The sequence below is a fragment of the Caloenas nicobarica genome, chromosome 3, assembly GCF_036013445.1.
Source record: "Caloenas nicobarica isolate bCalNic1 chromosome 3, bCalNic1.hap1, whole genome shotgun sequence".
Lineage (NCBI taxonomy): Eukaryota > Metazoa > Chordata > Aves > Columbiformes > Columbidae > Caloenas > Caloenas nicobarica.
The window spans coordinates 105290011-105310339 of record NC_088247.1 but is presented as its reverse complement, the minus strand read 5'-3'; the positions used below and the strand labels follow the sequence as shown (position 1 = coordinate 105310339).

The 20329-nt window shown below is 43.4% G+C and overlaps 1 protein-coding gene across 1 annotated transcript; it reads right to left on the bottom strand.

Moving 5' to 3' along the window:
* Positions 1 to 11151: 11151 nt before the first annotated feature.
* On the bottom strand, positions 11152 to 19169 carry PCARE (photoreceptor cilium actin regulator). The gene is made up of 2 exons (XM_065632852.1): positions 15397 to 19169; positions 11152 to 11281 (listed from the first exon to the last, which is right to left on the bottom strand). Exons 1-2 carry the CDS (start codon positions 19167 to 19169, stop codon positions 11152 to 11154), a joined length of 3903 nt encoding a protein of 1300 aa, XP_065488924.1.
* Positions 19170 to 20329: the final 1160 nt, after the last annotated feature.

Genomic DNA, 20329 nt, shown 5'->3' with positions numbered 1-20329 from the left:
GGGCAGGCATTGTGGGACAAGGTATATTTTTTTAACTATATAGATTTCCTAAACATCTTTCCATCTTTTGAGATGTGAAGGATTTGCCTTCTATGCGGACCAATAAAGCACTTCTGAACCTGGGATTCAGGAAACAGAGTGAGGAGGGGATGTGCCAGTCCTTCGCCATACACAGATTTGGAAGCACAAGGGGGAGAAGTGATGAGAGCAGAGAGGAAGGGCTGAAAGCACTAGATGTTGGTGCATCTGTATAGTCAGATATGAAAACAAAGCAGCCTGATCTATGTTCATATAATCTTCCATATACAGGCAGGGTTTTGAAAGAAAGAAGAATAGAAGTTTTGGGGAGAAGAAAAAACAGGAAAATAACAGCATGAGACACATGGGGCCCATGGAAGGTTAAAAGTGCCTTGACAGGTTCTTGAAAGGTACAAGGACCTTGTAGGAAGCTGGAAGGTTAAAGAATACTCTGGGGAGATCTGACCATCCCGGGAGTTTTACAGTCTTATGTTTCTGTGCTGCATTGTTCAGTATGTCTAAAGCTATACAGGACTCCAGCTTGCCAGATAAAATGGTTGCACTGTGCCACCTCTTAAGGAATCTCTTTTTAGTACAGTACTAAAGTGGCAAAATTATTTAGTAGACTCTTCTAAAATGTTTTGTGCTGCTGGTGTTTGTGTTTTTTTTTTGTAACTCCCAACTTTTGGTAGCAGGGAGCACTCAGGAACTCACCTCTATGAAGTCAGAGATCCTGCAGTGGAAGCCACAGTCCTTGCAGATCTGATAGAGCATTTTGGAGTTTCGTTTGGGTGGCTGAGTTTACAGAATCACACAGAATCACAGAATATCAGGGACTGGAAGGGACCTCGAAAGATCATCTAGTCCAATCCCCCCGCCGGAGCAGGAACACCCAGATGAGGTTACACAGGAAGGCGTCCAGGCGGGTTTTGAATGTCTCCGGAGAAGGAGACTCCACAGCCTCCCTGGGCAGCCTGTTCCAGTGCTCTGTCACACTCACTGAAGAAGTTTCCTCTCATATATAAGTGGAACCGCTTCTGTTCCAGCTTGTACCCATTGCCCCTTGTCGTTTAAATTGCAGATCTGGAACTATGTCACTTCATTAAGCACCTGCAGTTTGCTACTGCCTGAGATCTATTTCAACAGACTGCTTTTCTGCCTTTTTTTTTTTTTTGAATTAAGCAGTTGGCATTTCTAGAGGGCCTCCTGGTTTTGCTTCCTCTACCTCAAAAGTTATTCTTGCTATTTTCCTCCTCTGCAGATCTCTCCCTCTGGAGCCCCGTAAATGCTCCCCGCACAGGCTGCTTTTGCTGGGCTGAATAATAGTCCTTTAGTTTTACTTTCTCTTTGGCTATGCATGGGCCCTTGGGAATGTGGGGGGGAAGCTTCTGCACTTGGGGGAAAAAAAACCTTTTGTGCACATGATATGAGGCCTCTAGAGCATGTTTTTATGCATTTAGTTGTAGCACTTGCAAAGTCGGTTTGAAACGTAACCCATGTAACTGGTTTCTTAACTCTCTGTTGGCCTTGAGTGGTGCTTTCATGCATACTGTTCCCCACAGTTGGTGAGAATAAAGCATTGCCTGCCAGTATCTATTCTCTGCCTAGGTGTTTTATTTTTTTAACTCTCCAGCTGAGGCAGTTTCCCTGTAAGAGGGGCAGTTCTACAACAGTAAGATCAAATTTAGCTGACAATGTGACTGTCTGTGGTGACAGGCAGAGGATTTAATGGGTGGAGGCTAATTCAGCTCAGATGAGCTCTCCTGCCGCAGGTTTGCACAGGTGCACATCCCAGAAGCTAGTAAGAAGCTGCTAAGGTTTTTGGATGATACAAACAAAAGGCAAAAGCAGTGTTGGACCTTCTTCCAGCACTGGTAAGAATTTAAATATTTAATTTCTCTAACTTATTTTTATTATAATTTTATTACAGAAGTCTCACCAGAGAGGAGACTGCAAGCTGCACTTGCAGGCCCAGTTTAATTCATTTAATTATTGCATTTAATGTGCAGTGCAGTAGCTAAACCACAGAAGTTAGCATAGGAAAATAAATGAATGGCAACCTTGTACTTTGGCTTACTCTTACCCTACATCCTTCCAGAGGCCCCAGGACAGACCCTGGCTGTCACAGATGGTTCCTCCTGCTTGATGAAGGTAGAGATGTTGTCGTAAGGGTAGGTAGGGGGGAAAAGGTAAGCATGGTGTCTACCATAAAGGAGTGAAGAAAGTTTACACTCCCCTGCAAAGTAGGGAGTAGTCTTCTGCCACCTCCCTGTGCAAGGGGGCATTAGAGCTCTGAAGCTGCAAGAGCAGAGAGACTGGTGCTATGCACACTGAATCCAGTCTGCAAAATTCATCTTTTCCTCAAATGGGAACTTTCTTCTCACCAAGACTCAAAGCACACACCTGATGGCATGGCTCATCTGCTCTTCAGAGTGCCTGTGCCATGCAAATGGGTTAGCTGGACCCCAAATCTGCCTGTGGAAGTGCAACCACAGACCCCTGCAGCAGAATGTATGTGCATGAACTTGACAGTGCCAAGAAGACTTTGGGAAGGGTATGGAAAAACGAATGGCAAACAGGGAGGACAAGGAAGGAAAGTTAGACCCAAAGTATGGTGCAGAGGCTGAAGGCTCCTGTTGTAAATAATGTTGATCTTGCTTCATGGTGCTGCTGTGAGAGGTGGAGCAAAGAATTAAAGAATGCACCTGAAGGGAGCTGCTTTTGCAGAGGTGCAGCTGGGTCATGGATCATAATAAGTTGATTCTGGTAGAGTTTGCTCTTGCCAAGGTTAAAGGTGAGCTTGGGAACCAGGTGCTGCAGTCCCTCTCTCAAGCAGAGGGAGGGGGTTTGCACTGAGGTGGCTATTTTCATCCTTGTTAAATAGCGATGATGGGAATAAAAGTGGTTGCATTGCTACCAAATCTCTGACAGCTGTTACTGAATCCTGATACTGTGATACTGCCTTTGATACAGACAGAGGTGAGAAAACCACTCTAGTTAAAATTAGAATTGACCTGAACCATTAAGCCTCCACTCTGCCTTGGCATCTTTAGCTGAAAAAAACAGTAACTCTGGCCAACAAACTGCTCCTGTGTTTCCTTAAAAGCCCCCCAACAGCTTTGAATGCAGTTGGCAGCGGTAAAGGAGCTGCGCTAATAGCTGTGCCCTGGATAAATAAAGGCTGTGCTATTTCCATGGTGGTTTAGCATGTTTCACCTCTGCTGCATTTGAGAGCAGAAAGTACAACCCCGGCCCCTTTTGGAGACAGGGTGAAGGCTGCAGGATGCGCAGGTCTGTCACTCCCGCTGCTGGCTCCTGGAAAGGACGTAGGTGCCCTGCGGCCGGCACTGCGGCTGTGCCCCGGCTCCCAGGCACAGCCTGAAATGTCACATTCCTTGTGATTCGACTGCTGCAGCTGGGGCTTCCTCTGCAGATGCATGCACATCTGTATGCACACGTCTATACGTAGAGACACTTCCTTTTCACAATAGTCCTCCTCCGTGCATGCTGTCAGTGTGTATAATAGATCAGACTATAAAACTGCTCAATGTTGACACATCCCTGTCAGTTCATATATACAAGTAGTAGTACATGTTATTTCAAGAAGGGAAATTGGCTGTTCTAATAAGATGACTTTCACATGTGCATAATTGTGCCAGTACCGGGATCTCCATTGCTTTGATTGCTGTATTATTCTGGCAGCTTTTTATTTTTGGTATCACCCAGTGAAAACAAAACATGCTCCTGTTTCCCCAGGGAACGGCCACCCTCCGGCTGACTCAGCCCGGTGGTGCTGGTGGGTGGCCCTGCAGGCTGGACCTCCCTGCATAGCCTGGCAGGTGCTGCTGGTTCGTTCTCCAGTGATCCTGCCATTCATGCTCCATTTGAAGGTAATGCTGACAGTGTGCCCCTCTTTCGGTCCTGCCCAGCGGTGACAGTAGTTCACGTTTCATGCCTGTAGGAAGCTATAATTTCTTTTTTTTTTTCAAACTTACAGATTGCTCTTGTCCCAGTAACCATTGGCCTAAAATCTTCCTTAGTGCATTTCCAACAAAGAATAAATCTGTCCCACTGTATCCTTTCCTCACTGGCCCTCTCCTCCTCTTTGTCTTTTGCCATGGCTTCTTTGTGTCATCTGCTGCTACTTTTCATTATTTGGCATTACAATGGCACCATTTATTTACATGTTTGGCAGACAATGTACCCAAAAGGTCCTATATAGAATAAAGTTTTCTAACTAGATATATCCTCTGCTCACAATAGACCTGAAGAAAACTTGGCCCAAATCCCAAAGCTTTGCACATTTGCAATCCAAGTAATTTCTGGCTTACAGGTGCCTTCAATCACAATTTTATATGTAAGAAAAGGAAACATTGGGAAAAGATGCCCTGCTTTTCAGAAGGCATATATATGTGCATTTACCCGGAACAGCAGTCAAGTAGTGTTGTTTGTAACTTGTTTGTAGAGGATGAGCTGACCATAAGGCCAACAACAGGTGAGAAGGGTTTCACAAATCTATTTATACTCCAGCCTGAGTGCCACTCAGCCCAGAGCTATGTGGTAATTTATTGCCATGGGCCAGTGCTTCCCAGTGTAATGAATTCCTTTGTAGCTGGAACAAGCACTTCTAGGTTGGGCTCCAACTCTTGATGGACTGCATAATCATTGACATTGCTGCCTTTTAAGAAATTGTTTAACAGTTTTGTTTCATAATCATTTGAATCTGTTAAACTTACATTTTCATTTGTAGCTGCCATTATTCCTGTGCCTTAGGGAAAAACATTTCACAGCCCAGTGCAAACTATAACATTCTGTCAGCATATTCTGCATGGTTGCCAGTTTCTGATGTTACAAAAGAAAATGCATGTGTGAGGTATGAATTAGGATTTCTGGAGGAAAAAAATCTATTTTATGTGGCTGTGTGTATTTGCTTAGCTATGATCTAATCCTGGCCTAGTAAAGCCCAGGCAGGGTAGCATGATGAACGGAACAGTCCTTGAGCTTACAGGGTTGCCATTACCAGCAAAGTGAATGCGTCTTTTTGGGTTTTCCTTGGAGATAAAATCAGGGAAATAGACTGCCTGTTTACCCCCCTCTCTGCTCTAATATTTTCTCAGATCTTTTTAAAACATTGTAGTAAAGACAGTGAAACTTACTGTTGGAAGGGCAGTATTTTTTTCTCTCCTTGAAGTCACTGCTCTTTCATACCAGAAACATTTCTTAGTCTTCAAACGTGGTAATAAACAAATGTGGATGATGCATGGTCCTCCTGATGGTGCTTCAGAGTACTGCTAAGTGCTTGGCTTACAAAATTAAATTTAGATATAGCTCAGGTCTTGGCTCAGCTTTATGCAAATTTAGGAGGAAAAGAAAATTTCAGATGGAAAACTCAAGATAATCGGATCCATTGGGCCCTGTGCTAGCTTTCTGCTTACCGCTTTGCAGGACTGGCTTGTCATCCACAAATGGGTGGGTGGGAGATGGTCAGCCCCAGCGCTGTTGCCTTGAACTTCTGGAGCACGTTGGTCTCCTGGGAAGCATCATCTGAAGAACAGAGAAGCTCGCACAAGTTCTAGTCTCCTTTTCGCTGCAAGGAGTCTAAATCAAACCTATTGAGGGACTCCTAAAGTTATTAGTACACTGTTTATTTAAAGAAGTGCCTTTCTATTTTTGCTGGTTTGTAAACAGCCTCTGCGGTGGTTACGACAAGCTTCACTGTGTGGCGGGAGCAGACAGGCTGCTGAGCCGTCGTGTTGGGAATACACTGGTCATCTAAATGCCTACTGCACTCGTTGTGTGTTTCCAGCAGCTTTTTTTATTTTTTTTTTTTTCCTGTGGAAAAGCTTTTTCTAGCTCTTTGGCTGTCAAGGGAACTCTGTGGGGCTGGAAAGGGGAAATTGTTGCCTTGCCTGGGCTAGCAGAGCTCAGAGGTGCAGTACATGCTTTCTCCGTCTCTTGGCTATTGGTAGGATAAATAGTTCTGAAGTACTGAGTTTTTCAACATGAAGAACGTAGTATTGTAATTTTATTTTAACTGTCCATGGTGCTTTCTAGATTATTTCTTTATTTTGCACCTCGGACATATCCTGTTACCAGTTGTTGTTAATGTGATATGTGGATTGATATGAAATTCATCTAAGATTCAGAATTAGGTAACTGCTTACCAGGAGCCCTGTGTCTGTCTGCAGAGCACTGTGCGCCAGCCGGGCCGCCTTCATGCTCCCCATTGCCTGGCTTATCCATGTGAAAAAGTGTGCTATGGAAACCTACTGCTATGCCAGGTCTCTTATGGTAATTCACACATGTATGTATATGCATGTGTTTTCTCTGAAATATAAAGATGAAAGGATCTGCATGGATATCAGGTTATTGATTAAAAAACATCAGTATTAAAAAAGTCCAGAGAGATGCATTGCCTTGTGCCCTGAATGGCTGTGGTAATTCTGTTTACAAGAAAAGATACAAAACTTTGAAGTGGAGGAAAACATTAAAAAAAAAAAGCACCATTGTATTATACCGACAGGTTTAATTTTGAGTTTGAATGTAAGACATCTTAAACTGATATTGGGTTCAAGAGGCAGGAAGGCTGCAAGATGGAAATTGCCCCATTAGGCTGACTTCTTAAGAGTCACACTCAAAAGCCAAGCAGCCAGTGAATTTGTTGGTTTAGGTTTTATCTGTAGCGCCATCTCAGCCTTGCTATATATCTTTCTGTGTCTGCTGGAATGCCCGGAAAGTTTTGTTCCCGGCTTTACAGTCACTGCCCTGGGGAAGGACAGGGCTTTGTTGGCAGCCCTGGACCTCAGCTTTTGTTCATTCATATGCTGAAGACCTAGTGGTTCAGTAGTAGTAATAATAGATGAAGGGCAGCCTATAACATTGAAAGCTTTCAGTTTCTTCTTATTTGCTATATAATCAATTCATCTATGCCTCAAGGAAAACTTTATTAAAGCTAGAGGGATTCATAAGGAGTAAGACAGGCTTATCGCCCCTTTCTCCTTTAAAATAACCTTGATAAAGGGTGTACTCTATACAGTCTAACTCCAGAAATCCTCACAGGGTTACTTAATGCAGTCACATAGTGGTATATTAGTAAAGAAACGGTGAGGAGAGGTAAGCGGCCAGATTTTGAAATTCAGAATGTCAGTAAAGTGGAGAGCAATTAGGGATGGTGAAGGCTGTAGATAATTTTGTGCTTGCAGTGGTGGAACAGGGTATATGCAGGGCAGGCAGATGTGAGATGAACCGAAATGAGATCAGAGGGATAATGTGGTCCTGGGTCTTGACCACCTTGTCCTGCTGAGTGTCTACTGTCTGTATCTGCACATCTTTTTTTGATATTTACATTTTCATTATTCATCCAAAATGAGCAAGAAATGCAAACTTGGGATCTTTGCTCCAAACTTCCAGTTGATCCAATATACAGTAGTGAGTTTGTATTAATCTTCACCTTTGCTGAGGACAACATGGAAGTGAGTCCCTAATCCATACTCCAAGCATTATGAAACCTGCAGGATCTTGCCCAGGAAGATAAAAATCTGAGTTTGAAGTTCATACCTGCAACATGCATCTATACACACTGCAGTCATGATGGCACTGAGTATATTTGCTGTGGAAGGATTAATGATCTGCTAATCTAGAAGGATTTCTCTTCAGGAGATGTTGGCAGCTCCTTACTGATGAGGCATGACAGTAAGAACAGGTTACTTTATCTCTGTGCTGTGATTTCTTTCCCTCCTACATAGAGCAAAGGGAATATTCCTCTTAATGACAAAACTTCATAAATGATTATGAAATGCTTTGGATGTTCAGAGGCGTGGCAGTGCAAACACTGTAACACACTGGTTTTATTGATAACCTGCATAGTGCTGTCAGCCAGATCGCTAATATCTGGGGTAGTTCTTGTCAAAAGAGGTAACTGGAGTATGTATAGTGCTTTCATGTTCTTGTGGTCTTCAGATGCTGAGGGTATGGAATGACAAGTCCTGCAAGGTCTGAGATGCGAGCAGCGTCACTGGAAGCAGGGGCAGCTGCCAGCTTGTTAAAGGTCTGCAGATAAAGTGCCACACAGAGCTGTTGGCCACTCTTTTTGCAGCAATGAAGCCCTGGCTGGAAAACTGATAACTGCTTCACTCTGTGCTCAACCCCCCTGCAATGAGACTCCACTGCAGCAGGTGCACTCTGGTTTTAATCCTCAGGACAAAACCACTACCCTATGCTCCAACTAGCCATGGTTGTACGTAGGAACTCCACTAAACAGAGTACAAAATTGCCAGGTAGCTCAAGCTTAAATCAGGGCAGGGAAAGGGTGGAAGCACAGCTGACCTCTGCTCTGGTCTGTCAGTGTACAGGCTGGATCTTGTAGCCTAGAAAAGGCACGTTTGCTTAGTGGAAATGCAACCTAAATTAATTGATGTACAAGTAAAACATAAAACAGGCTTGCACTGTGGTGAGGAGGAAACCAATGGACTTTTTATAGCACAGGGTACTAGTTAGTGCACTAAGGAAGAAATCAATAGTATAACGTTGGGCTAAGATTTAAGCCGTTTGCATACAGAATGTAAGAGAGCTCAACTCATACCTTGCATATAAAAACTCTGATTTATTTACATCAGTAAAAAATAAATCTTAAATTTAAATATGGTCTTATAAAACAATTGTATTCCAGAAAAATTGCATTAATGAAAAATGGAAGTGGTGTCCAAAAAAACTGTATAATTTTTTTTTTTTTAAAGAGGCCAGCCAAACTATCATTTCCTGCATACTATAGTTACTCTTAATCTCATGCTTGCGATACAAATTGAAGGTAAACACTTTATTTGCAATAGTCCTGTACATTAACTGTACCGAAGAGAATCTGTTAGCTGTATGTAGTCATGAATTCATACTATAAACTTGCTGGAGAAGCTCTGTTTCTTGAATATAATGCTCCGTTTTCTGCAGCGTCCTTAGAGCAGCATCCGAACCTTTCAGCAGCTGCAGTGTTTAGGTGGGGTTGTGTTTGCAATGAGCCTCCTGACGACCACGGGCTTAGTCAAAGCTGGGAGAGATGCTGTGGTAGGATGACAGCTCACGCGCCAGGTTTTCAGAGGAGCCTGGTTTTTGGGGGAAGATGCTTTGGCTGACTCCATGTCTGGCTGGAACATGTCTGAGGAGGTTTCCAGCCTGATTGCTGAATTGAAGTGTTGCTCCATGTGCTGCCGTAGCTCTTGTACCACAGAATTTGGTGCTTGGGGTGTATAAATAAATACTTTTCTCTCATCACCCATCAGGGGTTCTGGGAAATTTCGGCTTGAAACCATAAAGAGATAAAATGATTGTAGCAGCTGAGCAGAAGTTGTCCTCCCACTCTGTCACATTTTCATCTTCAAAGCTACATTGAGGCATGCAAAGCGCTGGCTTTCTGCTGTCACGTTCCTGGTTTGGTTCTATTCTGGGTGGTTCCTGCCAGCAGAACAGACAAACTCAAAAGTGCATGCAAATGTATTTGTATCTTTGTGCAGCTGGGAGAGAGCTACGCTTCTGATGAGGGGGAAGGCCAGCCTGCGCAGTTTGCCCTGCCGCTGATCTTTGCGGTGCCCCGCAGTGATTTCCCAGTTCAACAGGGGATGGTGCATCTGCCTGTGTGACTGCAAGGTGGATCTGTTGACATCTCCTGGCTCTACACTGTGGGTAAGGCTGCTTTGCCACTTCAAGCTCACAAAGCCCTGACGATCCAAAGCATCTGTTCACCATGAGTTACTTCGTTCTGTTCAATACCTCACCTTAAAATGACAATTAAGGTTTCTTTGTGTCTGTGTCAGAAGATGGCACTGAAATAATTGAAGAAGGATCGTTGTGATTAAGGCACCAGACTAAAACCTCAGGAGCTCAGTATCCAAAGGGGTCCCTTGTACAGCACAACATGAGTCTCAGTTCTCCCACCATGAAGGTGGCAGGAAGGGTTAAAAATCCTTTGTGAAGGCAGAGTGCCCAGATGCCACTATCATGAAAACTGGAAGAAAAAATTAAACTATTCCTATCAAAATAGGACCACAAATGGCGCCTTTTTTTTTTTTTTCTGGATCTCATTCTGTACTAAAGTTGCATATGAAAACACATCAAATTAAATTAATTAAAATTACATTAATTCAAATTTGTATCTTAATTGTGATGATAAATGAGATGAGCAAGATCCAGTAAATTCTGAAACTGTATTCCACTGTAAAAGCCTAGGATTAATCAACTGTAAAGAACTTGTGTTTTTATTAACAAACATCTGTCTAGACTCTTCAGTGAAATGACAATAAATCTCCTCAAACTGTATAAATCAGAAAGTATATAAACCTGTTTCAGGGAGAACAGGGTTCTCTATGCTAGCATTCTCTTCTCTTAAAAAAAAAAAAAAGATACATGTCCTTAGGTGCCTCAGGATTCATAATGTTGTTTGACTGGGCTATTACAAAACTACTCTAATCAGGATTAAGCTTTGTACCCTGGAAACTAGAGGTGATGAGATTATATGATGATCAAGGGTGATTTAGAAGATCAAAGCCTTTTTGAGGGAATAAGGTCCCTAATTTTACTCCTTTAAAAGAGGTTATTTTGGTTTAACTTGTATTGACCTTATTCTCTTTCTGCATGTTGATAAATACCTAGTGTAAAGATGTGGCTTTGCTGAAGCCATTGATGTTTTGCAATAAAAATCAATTGGTTCAGGATTTTACCTCCCCCCTGGAAATGTCACGACAGCCACTTTTTACATAACTGAACTTTGATGCCTCCTGAATAAATAAAATGTCAAATATTGATAATTTCTGAAAGTTTTTGAACTCCTTTAGCCAAACAGTGAAAGAAAGGGCTTGTCTATGGGTCCTGTCTTTATCAAATCAATTTGCCTCAGACTTGACCAACTGCAAAGTATTTCTTTTGCTCGGTGTAAATCTTTGAGTTGCACCACGAAATGCAACCCAAAGGAGAAGCAGCTGGCTACCCCTCTACTGATATTTCACTAGACTGTTGGGACCAGTCTGGGTTTTTCGATGTGATGCCGTCATATTGTTTCCTCGTGAGAAAAAATGGAGCCAAGCTTTGGAAGTTTGGGTGAGGCCCCCCGGGGCCTCTGGCCTTGATTCTTTGCAGGTGCTTCTGCTGTCAGTCCCTCTGCAGCCCCTGGCCCACGATGTAGAGCTCGGGGTGGGAAGCGGATCTGTTGGACTCTTTGATTTCGGGGACACAAGGGCTGTTCCAAGAGTCGCCTGCTTTTCTAGGGCTCTCCTCCAAGCTGCAGAAGGAAAGATGCTTAAGTTAAGAGGCTAATGAATTGTGACTTTTTAAAACAGCACTGATTAGACCACATTAACCCTCAAAGCACAGATGCTGCACGATACTATGTCATTCCCTGTCTCCTGTGTATATGCACTGTACTGTTCCCTCCCAAAACTCTCTTGGGAAGCAAACATTTCATATGTTGAACCAGGGATCAGTATGAATCTGGGTTTACTTGCAGATAGACACAGATTTGCACAAAAAGTCTTGTTCCAGACTCTGCTGGAGGAAAGGTCTTACCTCTGTTACGCATCTGTTAAGTGAGGTTACAGTGATTTCTGAGTATGCCAACATGACTGTGGGATGTGTGTTCTGGTGGTATAAATCCACCACGCTGCAGTCAGGAGAACTGAGACACGGAAAGCGTAAATGATGTTCCTGAAGTCACACTGGCAACCTTTAGGGTCACAGAGACTTTATGAATCAAGATTTATTATAGCAGTGGAGCTAGTCATGAATGTCTCACGCCCTGGGCCTTCATGCTGAAATGTGCCCTGTGTTGCTGTAGCTAATTAAAGTGGTTTAAGCTCAACGTGAGGAAATATTCCAGAGTTATCTGGGAATCACTATTGTATTTTAAGTACATAAACTGCTAAACTGAATTAGCTTTCAACTACAGACAAGCTGTTTGTTATGTTCCTATTCTGACTGCTAAGAGTTTAATTATTTGAACTGAGGAAGAGATTTCTGATATGTGACCAGTCACGAAAATAATCCAGACTCAAATATCACCCAGTTGCAGAAGGTCTCACTTGGGCTACTTGCTTTGGGCCTGATTCAGTCAACACAATCCATCCTCAAGCCCTCCTCGAACAATATCTTAAAGGCATTTAATCTTTTATCTTTGTTCTAACTCTTGGGAGATTAGCAATCTCAATAAAATATTATTTTGTTTAACTGCACACACAGAAATCCTATTACAGATCAGCAAGATTTCTGTGAGCAGAGCAATTTTACATGTTATGCCTTGATAAGATGCCAATAGCTGCTGTTTGCTTTCAAACGACCAAGCTTAGTCAGCTAGTCTGTCCATCTACTGGCTGTCCATGTGGGAACCAGTTGTACTGACTTGAGCACTGAAACCTGAAACTCTCATCAAGTACCCTAAGACTAGACACAAAAGCTCTAGCTCCAGCCCTAGGTAGGGCTGATGATGTCTGAAGTCCTGATACTCCTTAGAGAACAGGATGGGCAGGAGACATGCTTGGGAAAGGAGTGCTTTTCGCTTTCTAGGGGAGCAGCGAGTGTGCAGGAGACATGCAAATCTGCGAATAGCACTGACATTTAATGCCTGGCAACACCAGCTAGCAAGAGAGATGGAAGTCACCCTCTTTTTTTGGTGTTTCTTCTAAAATGGAGTGGGTGGGAGAGGGCACTCAGCTGCCTAACGAGAAACATGTTGCTTGTACAAGCTCCTCTCTTTAACAATCTGTTTCTCAGCAAATGGATGTTTTAATTGGGCATGGAAAAATTGGAGGACTATATCCTCGAGTTTGGGAGCATGGTAGAAACTGGCTAACTCACTGATTTTCAAAATGCTTTACTTGTAAAAGAGTGATGCTATTGCAGGTTTGCCTCTGCCTCTCCTCCCTCCTGTGACTAGTGCTTGAAGCTGCTAATAACACACAAAACCCACACACAGGCAAAAAAATAGGCGTTGTTATATTTGTAGAGGAGAGGTAGAGCAAGGGAAGGAATGAAGGAAAGGAGACTGACAGCTGGGTGAGAATAGCTTGTGAACTTGAGACCAGATGCAAACATGGCCAGAACGAGGAGGTTTAGGAATACAACATCTGGTTTGGGGACATATTTCAAAATTTCCCTCTGTCAGCTGAATGAAAGTCAAGGCAGAGGAAGCCTTGTACGCTTAATGAGCTTGAAGGAGAAAGACGGACCAGGGTATGGTGGTTTGTCTGTTATGGCATCTGCTGCAAGAGCAGGGGTCAGCATCTGTGCATGGGGATGTGGCGCTCACAGCTGCGGCAACCGCGCTGGTCCCCAGCGACAGGAGATGAGCAGCAGCGAGGGGAGGAGCTCTTGGAGCTTCTGCCTTATGCTGGTTCCTAAAACAGTCCTCTGCCCATCAGTGTATTTGCTGTGATATTCAAATAAGGCCATTTGATGTAAGGTCTGTAAAAGCTTACTCCAGGCAGCTTATTTTAAGTGTAAGAAAACACACAGTAGTGTATTGCATTTTAAATCACTGTATGTGGCAATTAATGGGCCAATTTTCCCTTTTGCTTATATGGATATAAATTTGGACTAACTCAGCAGGACTACTTTTGATGTCCATTTGTATAAATGGTAAGCTGAATTTGGCTCAGGATATATGTCGTTCTTCCAAAATGCTGCATATCATAACACTAGCATATATAATTTTTTTCATGAAAGGGATTATTTTATTTACAGTGGGGTTTTTTTATATTACTCTCTATGCTCTGACAGACTACAATAGCAAGATAATACACCCCATTTAAGCATAAATTAGCTAACAATTTATAAAAGACTGTTTTTCAAATTGATCCATAAAACTGCCAGGGCTTTTGTCTTGCAAGGTTTGATATAAAGCCTCTTTTGAAAACATTTATATCTGCTAGCAGGCACTGGAGTAGGCAAAGCTGACTTCACACAGTACATAACAAAAACAGAAAACACAGCAACAACGTACAGGACTTTTAGGAAACTTTCAAATGTCAGAATATATTGCAATATTAGAACTGGGAATGCAAACCGGTTTGCATTTCTCCGTGTTCTTTGCATGTTTTGTTCAGTACTTTCCTCTACTGTCAGTGTGGGAAACTTGGTCCTTTTTCTGTCTCTGGGGAGGGAATTCCTGGACACCTTACTTCAGTACCCATGACTGTCCCTTTACTCGTTCAGTACCCATGACTGTCCCTGTACTCACAGTGCGCTGAGGGCTTGTGCACTTACAAGTGCAGTTTTGTCTCCTGCTAGTGTTGGTCTTGCAATCTCTACTCATGGGGATGATTCACGTGATTTCAGCTGTTCTCTGGCAAGAGTAAAAATACTCCTCACATGAGGAAGGCTACCTGAGAAAGGTCTTAATCCTCTTGCGTAGCTTAGAGCTTAATGGACTTAAACATCCTAAGATGCTAAGAAACTAGAATAACAACCCTTTTTACTTCCAGGCTGTTACACTGATCTTTGAGTATTCCCAAATATCGTTTCTGTTTCCTAGCTGGTTTTGAGATTTTTTTTTTTTTTAAATGGTAGAGAGAATTTAAAGCTAAGCCCAGATTTTTTTAAAAATGGCCAGCAATGGTTGCAAACATGGAATTGGTGTGTGTTGATGCTTCAATTTCTTTAAACTGACTTTTTCAGAGCAATTAATCTCCAGTAGTCATGGGAGGTTTTTCCACTTTGAAAACTGGGCTTGGGCTGTGGACTCATTAGACTTGAAATTGGCACCTAGATGTGAAAGCCTACATGAGAAGCTCAGAATTTCAAGCTATAATTACATCCATACAGATCCTTGCCTACACATTATCTATCATTCTTGCCAGCTGATTTGAAACATTTTAATAGACATTTCAGGTGAACAGTTTACTGGCTTAGAAGCTGATGTTAGGAATGATACCGTTCCTCTTGGTCCAAGCCTACCTCCTAATGGTTATTTAAAGATGCGTATAACCTGATGGTTACTTCAGAGCTTTTAAGAATTAAATGTGGATATCTTTAGCCCCCATGCAAATGAGAGAAGTTCTGTGCCATGAAACCAACACTGAATTTTCCCTGGGGTACCTGTCACAGCAGATATGTAAGTGTAAGGCTTGAGCAACCCATGGAAGCTTAACTCTTCCCTGTATTCAGACTGGTAGTCTACTGAAATCTGGGGCAAGAAAACAGAACAGAATATTTCAGTTGGAAGGGACCTACAACAATCACCTAGTCCAACTGTCGTGGTATCTTTTGCCCAGCCATCTGTTCTGCACATGAAGAGGGCACTTTTCTGGGAAATCTCTTAACGACATTATATTCCCACCAGGAGCTCAGAAAGCCAATGCAGTGCTACCCTTCCGCTTCCTTGGCCTAGATTGGGAAGTTTCTTACCTTGCGTGGTTAAGCGCGGGTTCACTGCCAGCTGTCACGGGAGCTGGAAGACGAAACAGGACCCCTGGCCGGCGGTCAGAGAAACTTCTCCTCACAAACGGCTGAGGATTGGCAGCGCTCAGGGATAGCTTTCTGGTCCGTTCTCCAGGCTGCCGGAAAAGCAGGCTGGTCTTTTGGGAAAGCGGTGAAGCTTCAGGCTGGCTGGTCGCTTCCACAGAGGCTTTGGTGGGTTCCTGTGGAGGTCTGGCTTCAAATAAGGAAGAGGTGGCTGGGCAAAATATCGAATGAACATTGCTGCCTCTCTTGGAGGAGGAGAGCTGGTGCTCATCTCCAGCATCCAGCCCAGGTCTCGGCCCCTTGTAGGAGCGGGATGGGGAGGCTGGTGGGGAAGGGGCAGTGGAGAACGGTGGGGGACTTGCATCTCGGTGGTAGGCTGGGGAGCCCAGCATCCGGTACGGTGTTGGCGAGCTTTGCTTGTGTCCCGTGGGAGGGCTGAGCGGTTTTCGCTGGGGTGGTGGAGAAGGCAGCTTCTTCTGTGAGGGTGGGCTGGGCACCCTGGGACTTGTGGGGGGACTCGGTTTCCTTTGCATGGTGGGTGAGCTTGGTTGCGGGTTGCTACAAGCCTGCAGAGAGCGTCTGTGGTGTGTTGGGGGGCTAAAAAGCTGCTTCTCCATTGGTGGAGAAGGAGGAGTTCTCGTTGGGGAGACCCTCCTGGCAAATGCTGAGCCTTTTTCGTTTCTCCTGAGCAAATCAGGAGAACCTTGCTTCTGGTACTGCACCAAAGTCGCAGGTGAATTGGGCTCTTTACACTCTGAGCTGTTGCTGTGTGGTTTTGAAACCCCACTGGGATTTTGAAGAGGAATAATTTTATGGGTTTGCTTGTACAAATCTGCAGCCTCTTTTCTCTGGGTTTCCAGTATCTCCTCCTGGCTAGGTATGTGCACATTGGTAGGGTTCAGCTCCAGAGAGTACCTTTGCAGTTTCTTGTCCCCTGCTCCTGTATTCCTTAGACCTTTATTAGTGATCACACTGGGGCCACTGATATTTTTACTTGGCAATAAGTCAATGGACTGGAGGGAGGCTTTCATTTTTGGGGAAACTTGTGCTCTCTTAGCAGCATGCAATTCTGTTTTGGCAGGCTTTTTGGCATCTTCTGAAGAGTTTCCTTCTATTCTTGCAGTTTCTTCAGGCTCAGATAAATCAAAACAAGTGTCCATTAACATTTCAGGTGGTGGTGGTGGCAGGTTCTCAAGGTCTTCGTCAGCCTCTTCCTTGGCGTCCTTCTTGCTTAATTCTGCAGCTAGTGCAGGAGGAAAGGCATTTGGAAAGCTAGAAGAAACTCCATTGGTGTCTGAAGAGTCTGTGTCTTCTACTGGTGAAATACGATGCTTAAGATTTAAAGGTGCCAGGCCTCTCTGAAAAGGAATAGTGGGTGGAATGACTGGAAGTCCAAATTTTCTGATGCACTTTATTGGTCCTAAAGATCTTAAAGGTGCAGCTTTTACGAGGTCATCAGTAGGACTGAATGTTTCAATAAGCTTTTTGACAGACTGTCGGGGGGCACAGCTGCTGCCACTGAGCATTTGTGTTCCAGGAAGCTCCTTTTCTTTGTCTCCTGGTGTCTCCTGCATGGGCACAGTAGCTCTTAAAGGCTTCCTGCCTCTTTTTTCATCCAGCTGATTGGCAGGATTTTGATCAACCATGAACAAAGGGACTTTATCGTGGTTAGGAAGGATGCTGAAATTTTTTGAGAGGCACGCCTTCAGTCTGCTAGAGGACTTGGCTGTAACTTGTTCATCCTGTAAATAGGGTGCTGCTCTTGATTTCCAAGGCTCTGGGTTGCTATCTGTATCCTTCTTCTCATAAAACATTTCAAGCCTTTTGCTGAGCTCTTTCTGAGTTCTCTGAAGCTCTAGGAGGGTTGGGTCCTCTGCCTGGCTTCTGAGGGACTCCTCTGACCTGGACCGTTGTTGTTTCCTGAAGGTTTTCTGGCTGCCCGTTGCTGTACTGGGCCTTGTTGTTAGAACTGCTCTTCCACTCTCATCCTCTATCCATTCTTTATGTCTGGATTTAGCTGGGACAAACTTGATTTTTTCACTGATGGCATATTTCATCTTCAGAATAATTTCCTCTGTCTCTGCATTCTCCGTCCTCTTGATGGACTGCCTTTGCGTGTTATCAGTGACCGCAGGTGAAGACAGGGGCCTCCTCGGCAGGGCATCCTTCCCCATATCTGATAAACTTGTGTTGTCTTCATCCTCCCCCAGGGTGCTTCCCTCATCATCATCATCATCATCATCATCATCATCATAAGGAAAATCTGTTGATTCACAGATTTTGAAATGTTCATCTTCCTGAGTAGAGTCAGACTGGAAGGAGTTATAGGAACAGCTTTTTCTCAAGTTTGCATATCGGGGCATGGTAGAAATGCCTTCTGGTACTCCACCCTGACAAGAAGTCGCTTCTCTACCCTGCACAGATGAATAAAATATATCTTTAAAATGCCTTTCAAGTGCACAGTCATGGGATGCGGCTGTGCCCGGTGACATTGTCCCATCACGCGCTGTTCTGGCATGCTTTTGGGACAGATGTCCCTGTGCATAGGAATCACAGCTTGCTTGTCCTCCATGCTGGCTGAGAGCACTGAAGTCTTTGAGGGACTCGTTGTCCACGCAAATGCCACTGTCCTCAGAACAGAGAGTCCTGTCATCACCCTGGGACTGAGAGGATCTCACTGCTGAGGCTTCAAGCAGCCTCACCATCCGCAGCAGGCGCTCATCAAAGCTTTGCTTTGCTTTCAGTTTTCCTTCCAGGTTGCTTGCAGCAGACTGCAGGTAGCTGCATGTTTCCTGCAGGGCATCAGACGTGAGAGAGGCCAGTGTCCCACTCACTAACTGCATTTTATTGACCGTGTACTGCAGTAGTTGTTGCAGAAGATCAGGGTGCTCCTTCAAATCACCTTTTTCTGCTGGCCATGCCAGATTCCCACCTATGTCTTTGAGGAGACTTTCCCCGTCACTGGCAATTTCTTCTAAGAGCTGGTTGATTTCATCAAACCGAAGCACGAGAAAGCTTACCATCTGCTGTAGGAAGAGTTGAGTTTGGGTAGCCTGGTTGGCCATACGAAGTATAGTTTCATATTTCGAGAGGTTGGGATTTAAGTAGGCGTATGCACTCTGATGAGCCTTAACAAGCAGTTCTGGGAAATCTACTTTTTTCTCTGTCTCGCATGGTGACAAAATGGACTTTTCTTTAGTTTTGCTAGATCGACCTTGTTTTGCCAGCTTGTGATTTTTTTGCTTCTTTCCTTTCTTTGGGATTTGCTTTGCATTGCTTTCATTCTTGTCATCCCAAATGAAAGGTGATGCTTCTGATTCACAGGAGCTTTGCTTTCTGATCTGTATGGCCTCAGTGATACGTTTTTGAGACTCAATCAGTTTGGACATAACGACTTCAGCATCTGTGGCTGTCCTCTCAGTTTCCTTGTCTTCCCTGGAAACCTGGGGATCTGAATGAGCCTTGGAAGATAACTGCAAATCATCTTTGTTGTCCTGCTCTGATAGTTCATCCTCCTTTTCTCTCAGATATTCTTTCCTCTGGATCCCATACTGGTGGAATTCATCAATATTGTAGCAAGATGAACCTTTAACAAGCAGTGGGATTCCTTTATCTCCTGGATCAATACGCAAAACACTTTTGGGTTTATTGAAAGCCTTAAGACCACTTCTTGTGATTGTATTCGCAATCTCACTGTGAGAGGGTGTGCAGCCCATCCTTTCTCTGTCTTTGGCTTTATCTTTGATTAAAAATCCAAATGAAATAGGGAAAATACAACAAAGAGTCAAACTCACTGTTTTATCCCGAACTGCAGACTGGCATTTTTCTCATGACTTTTCCATCACAATTCCAGTTTTGTTGTTGGTTTTCATTGCTGTTTGCCTCAAAATCTCATGTGCTCACTGCTCAGGATCTTCTCTTGAGTTCTGCACTGTCCCATTGTGTGTTCCCACTCAGGTTTTCTTCTTCAATTCAAAAAAGGAGTGTGAAAGCTCTGCTGGATTTAGAGCTAATGGATTAAGAGGACTTGTGTGCCTCACTTCTATCTTGACAGATGTCCACTACAAATAAGAGTTTAAGCTCATTAGGGTAAGCAGGCACCAGCCAGTCAGCACCCATGTTGTATTTATAATGGCAGATTTTTTTCTGCACTATATTGGGAGGCAAAGAGACTTGGTACCTGTCCCTCCTTTTTTTCCCTTTTTGCAAAAACATAACGTACACTGAATGCGGAGATTCAAAGGAAGAGACTGTAGTTGAGAGGCCTTTTTGAAGGGAAACTATGTGAACAGGTGCATAAATGATACTCCTTAACTAAGAGAAAGGTGACCTTGACCAAGTACACATCTACTGGAAAGTACAAGACACAAAATCAAAGGGGTTAGAGACACCTGTTAGACTTCTGCCTTGAGGGGCTTCAAATTTTTCCCCTACTTCCCAGTGACAAGCTGTTTACTCTTCCTTCTAAGACTTCCAAACAAGATTTTGATTTTTTTAATTCCCCTCAGTTGATCATTCTTGGAAAGTATTTTTTTCTCTTCTACATAGTTTCCCAACCTGAAAAGGTGAACTGCACGATAACAGTATTTATAGAATAAGTTTTGCATATGTTGTCAAGATGGCGTTTGCCTCTAGTGGATCTAAACTGTAAAATTTTAGATTAAAAAAAAATTAAATGCAAATTCATATTTTCCTTCCTCTGAGTGTCTTGGGATAAAATCTGAATGTATTCTTTGCAGTCACAAAAGTGATTTGCTTACTTTTATTTCTTTTCATCACTTAGGGCTTAGTTCTCTTAACTGCAAAACTTTATGGGTTAAAACTATAAGAAAAAAGCTAACAAATTAAAAACACAGACCCATTTCTGAAAAAAAAA

Bases quoted from the DNA above. Each gene is read 5' to 3' on its own strand.
- PCARE (XM_065632852.1), bottom strand. From the start codon at position 19,169: ATGGGCTGCACACCCTCTCACAGTGAGATTGCGAATACAATCACAAGA. The intron at 11,282-15,396 runs GTAAGAAACTTC...TTCCTTCTGCAG, and splicing joins CCCGCGCTTAACCACGCAAG to CTTGGAGGAGAGCCCTAGAA.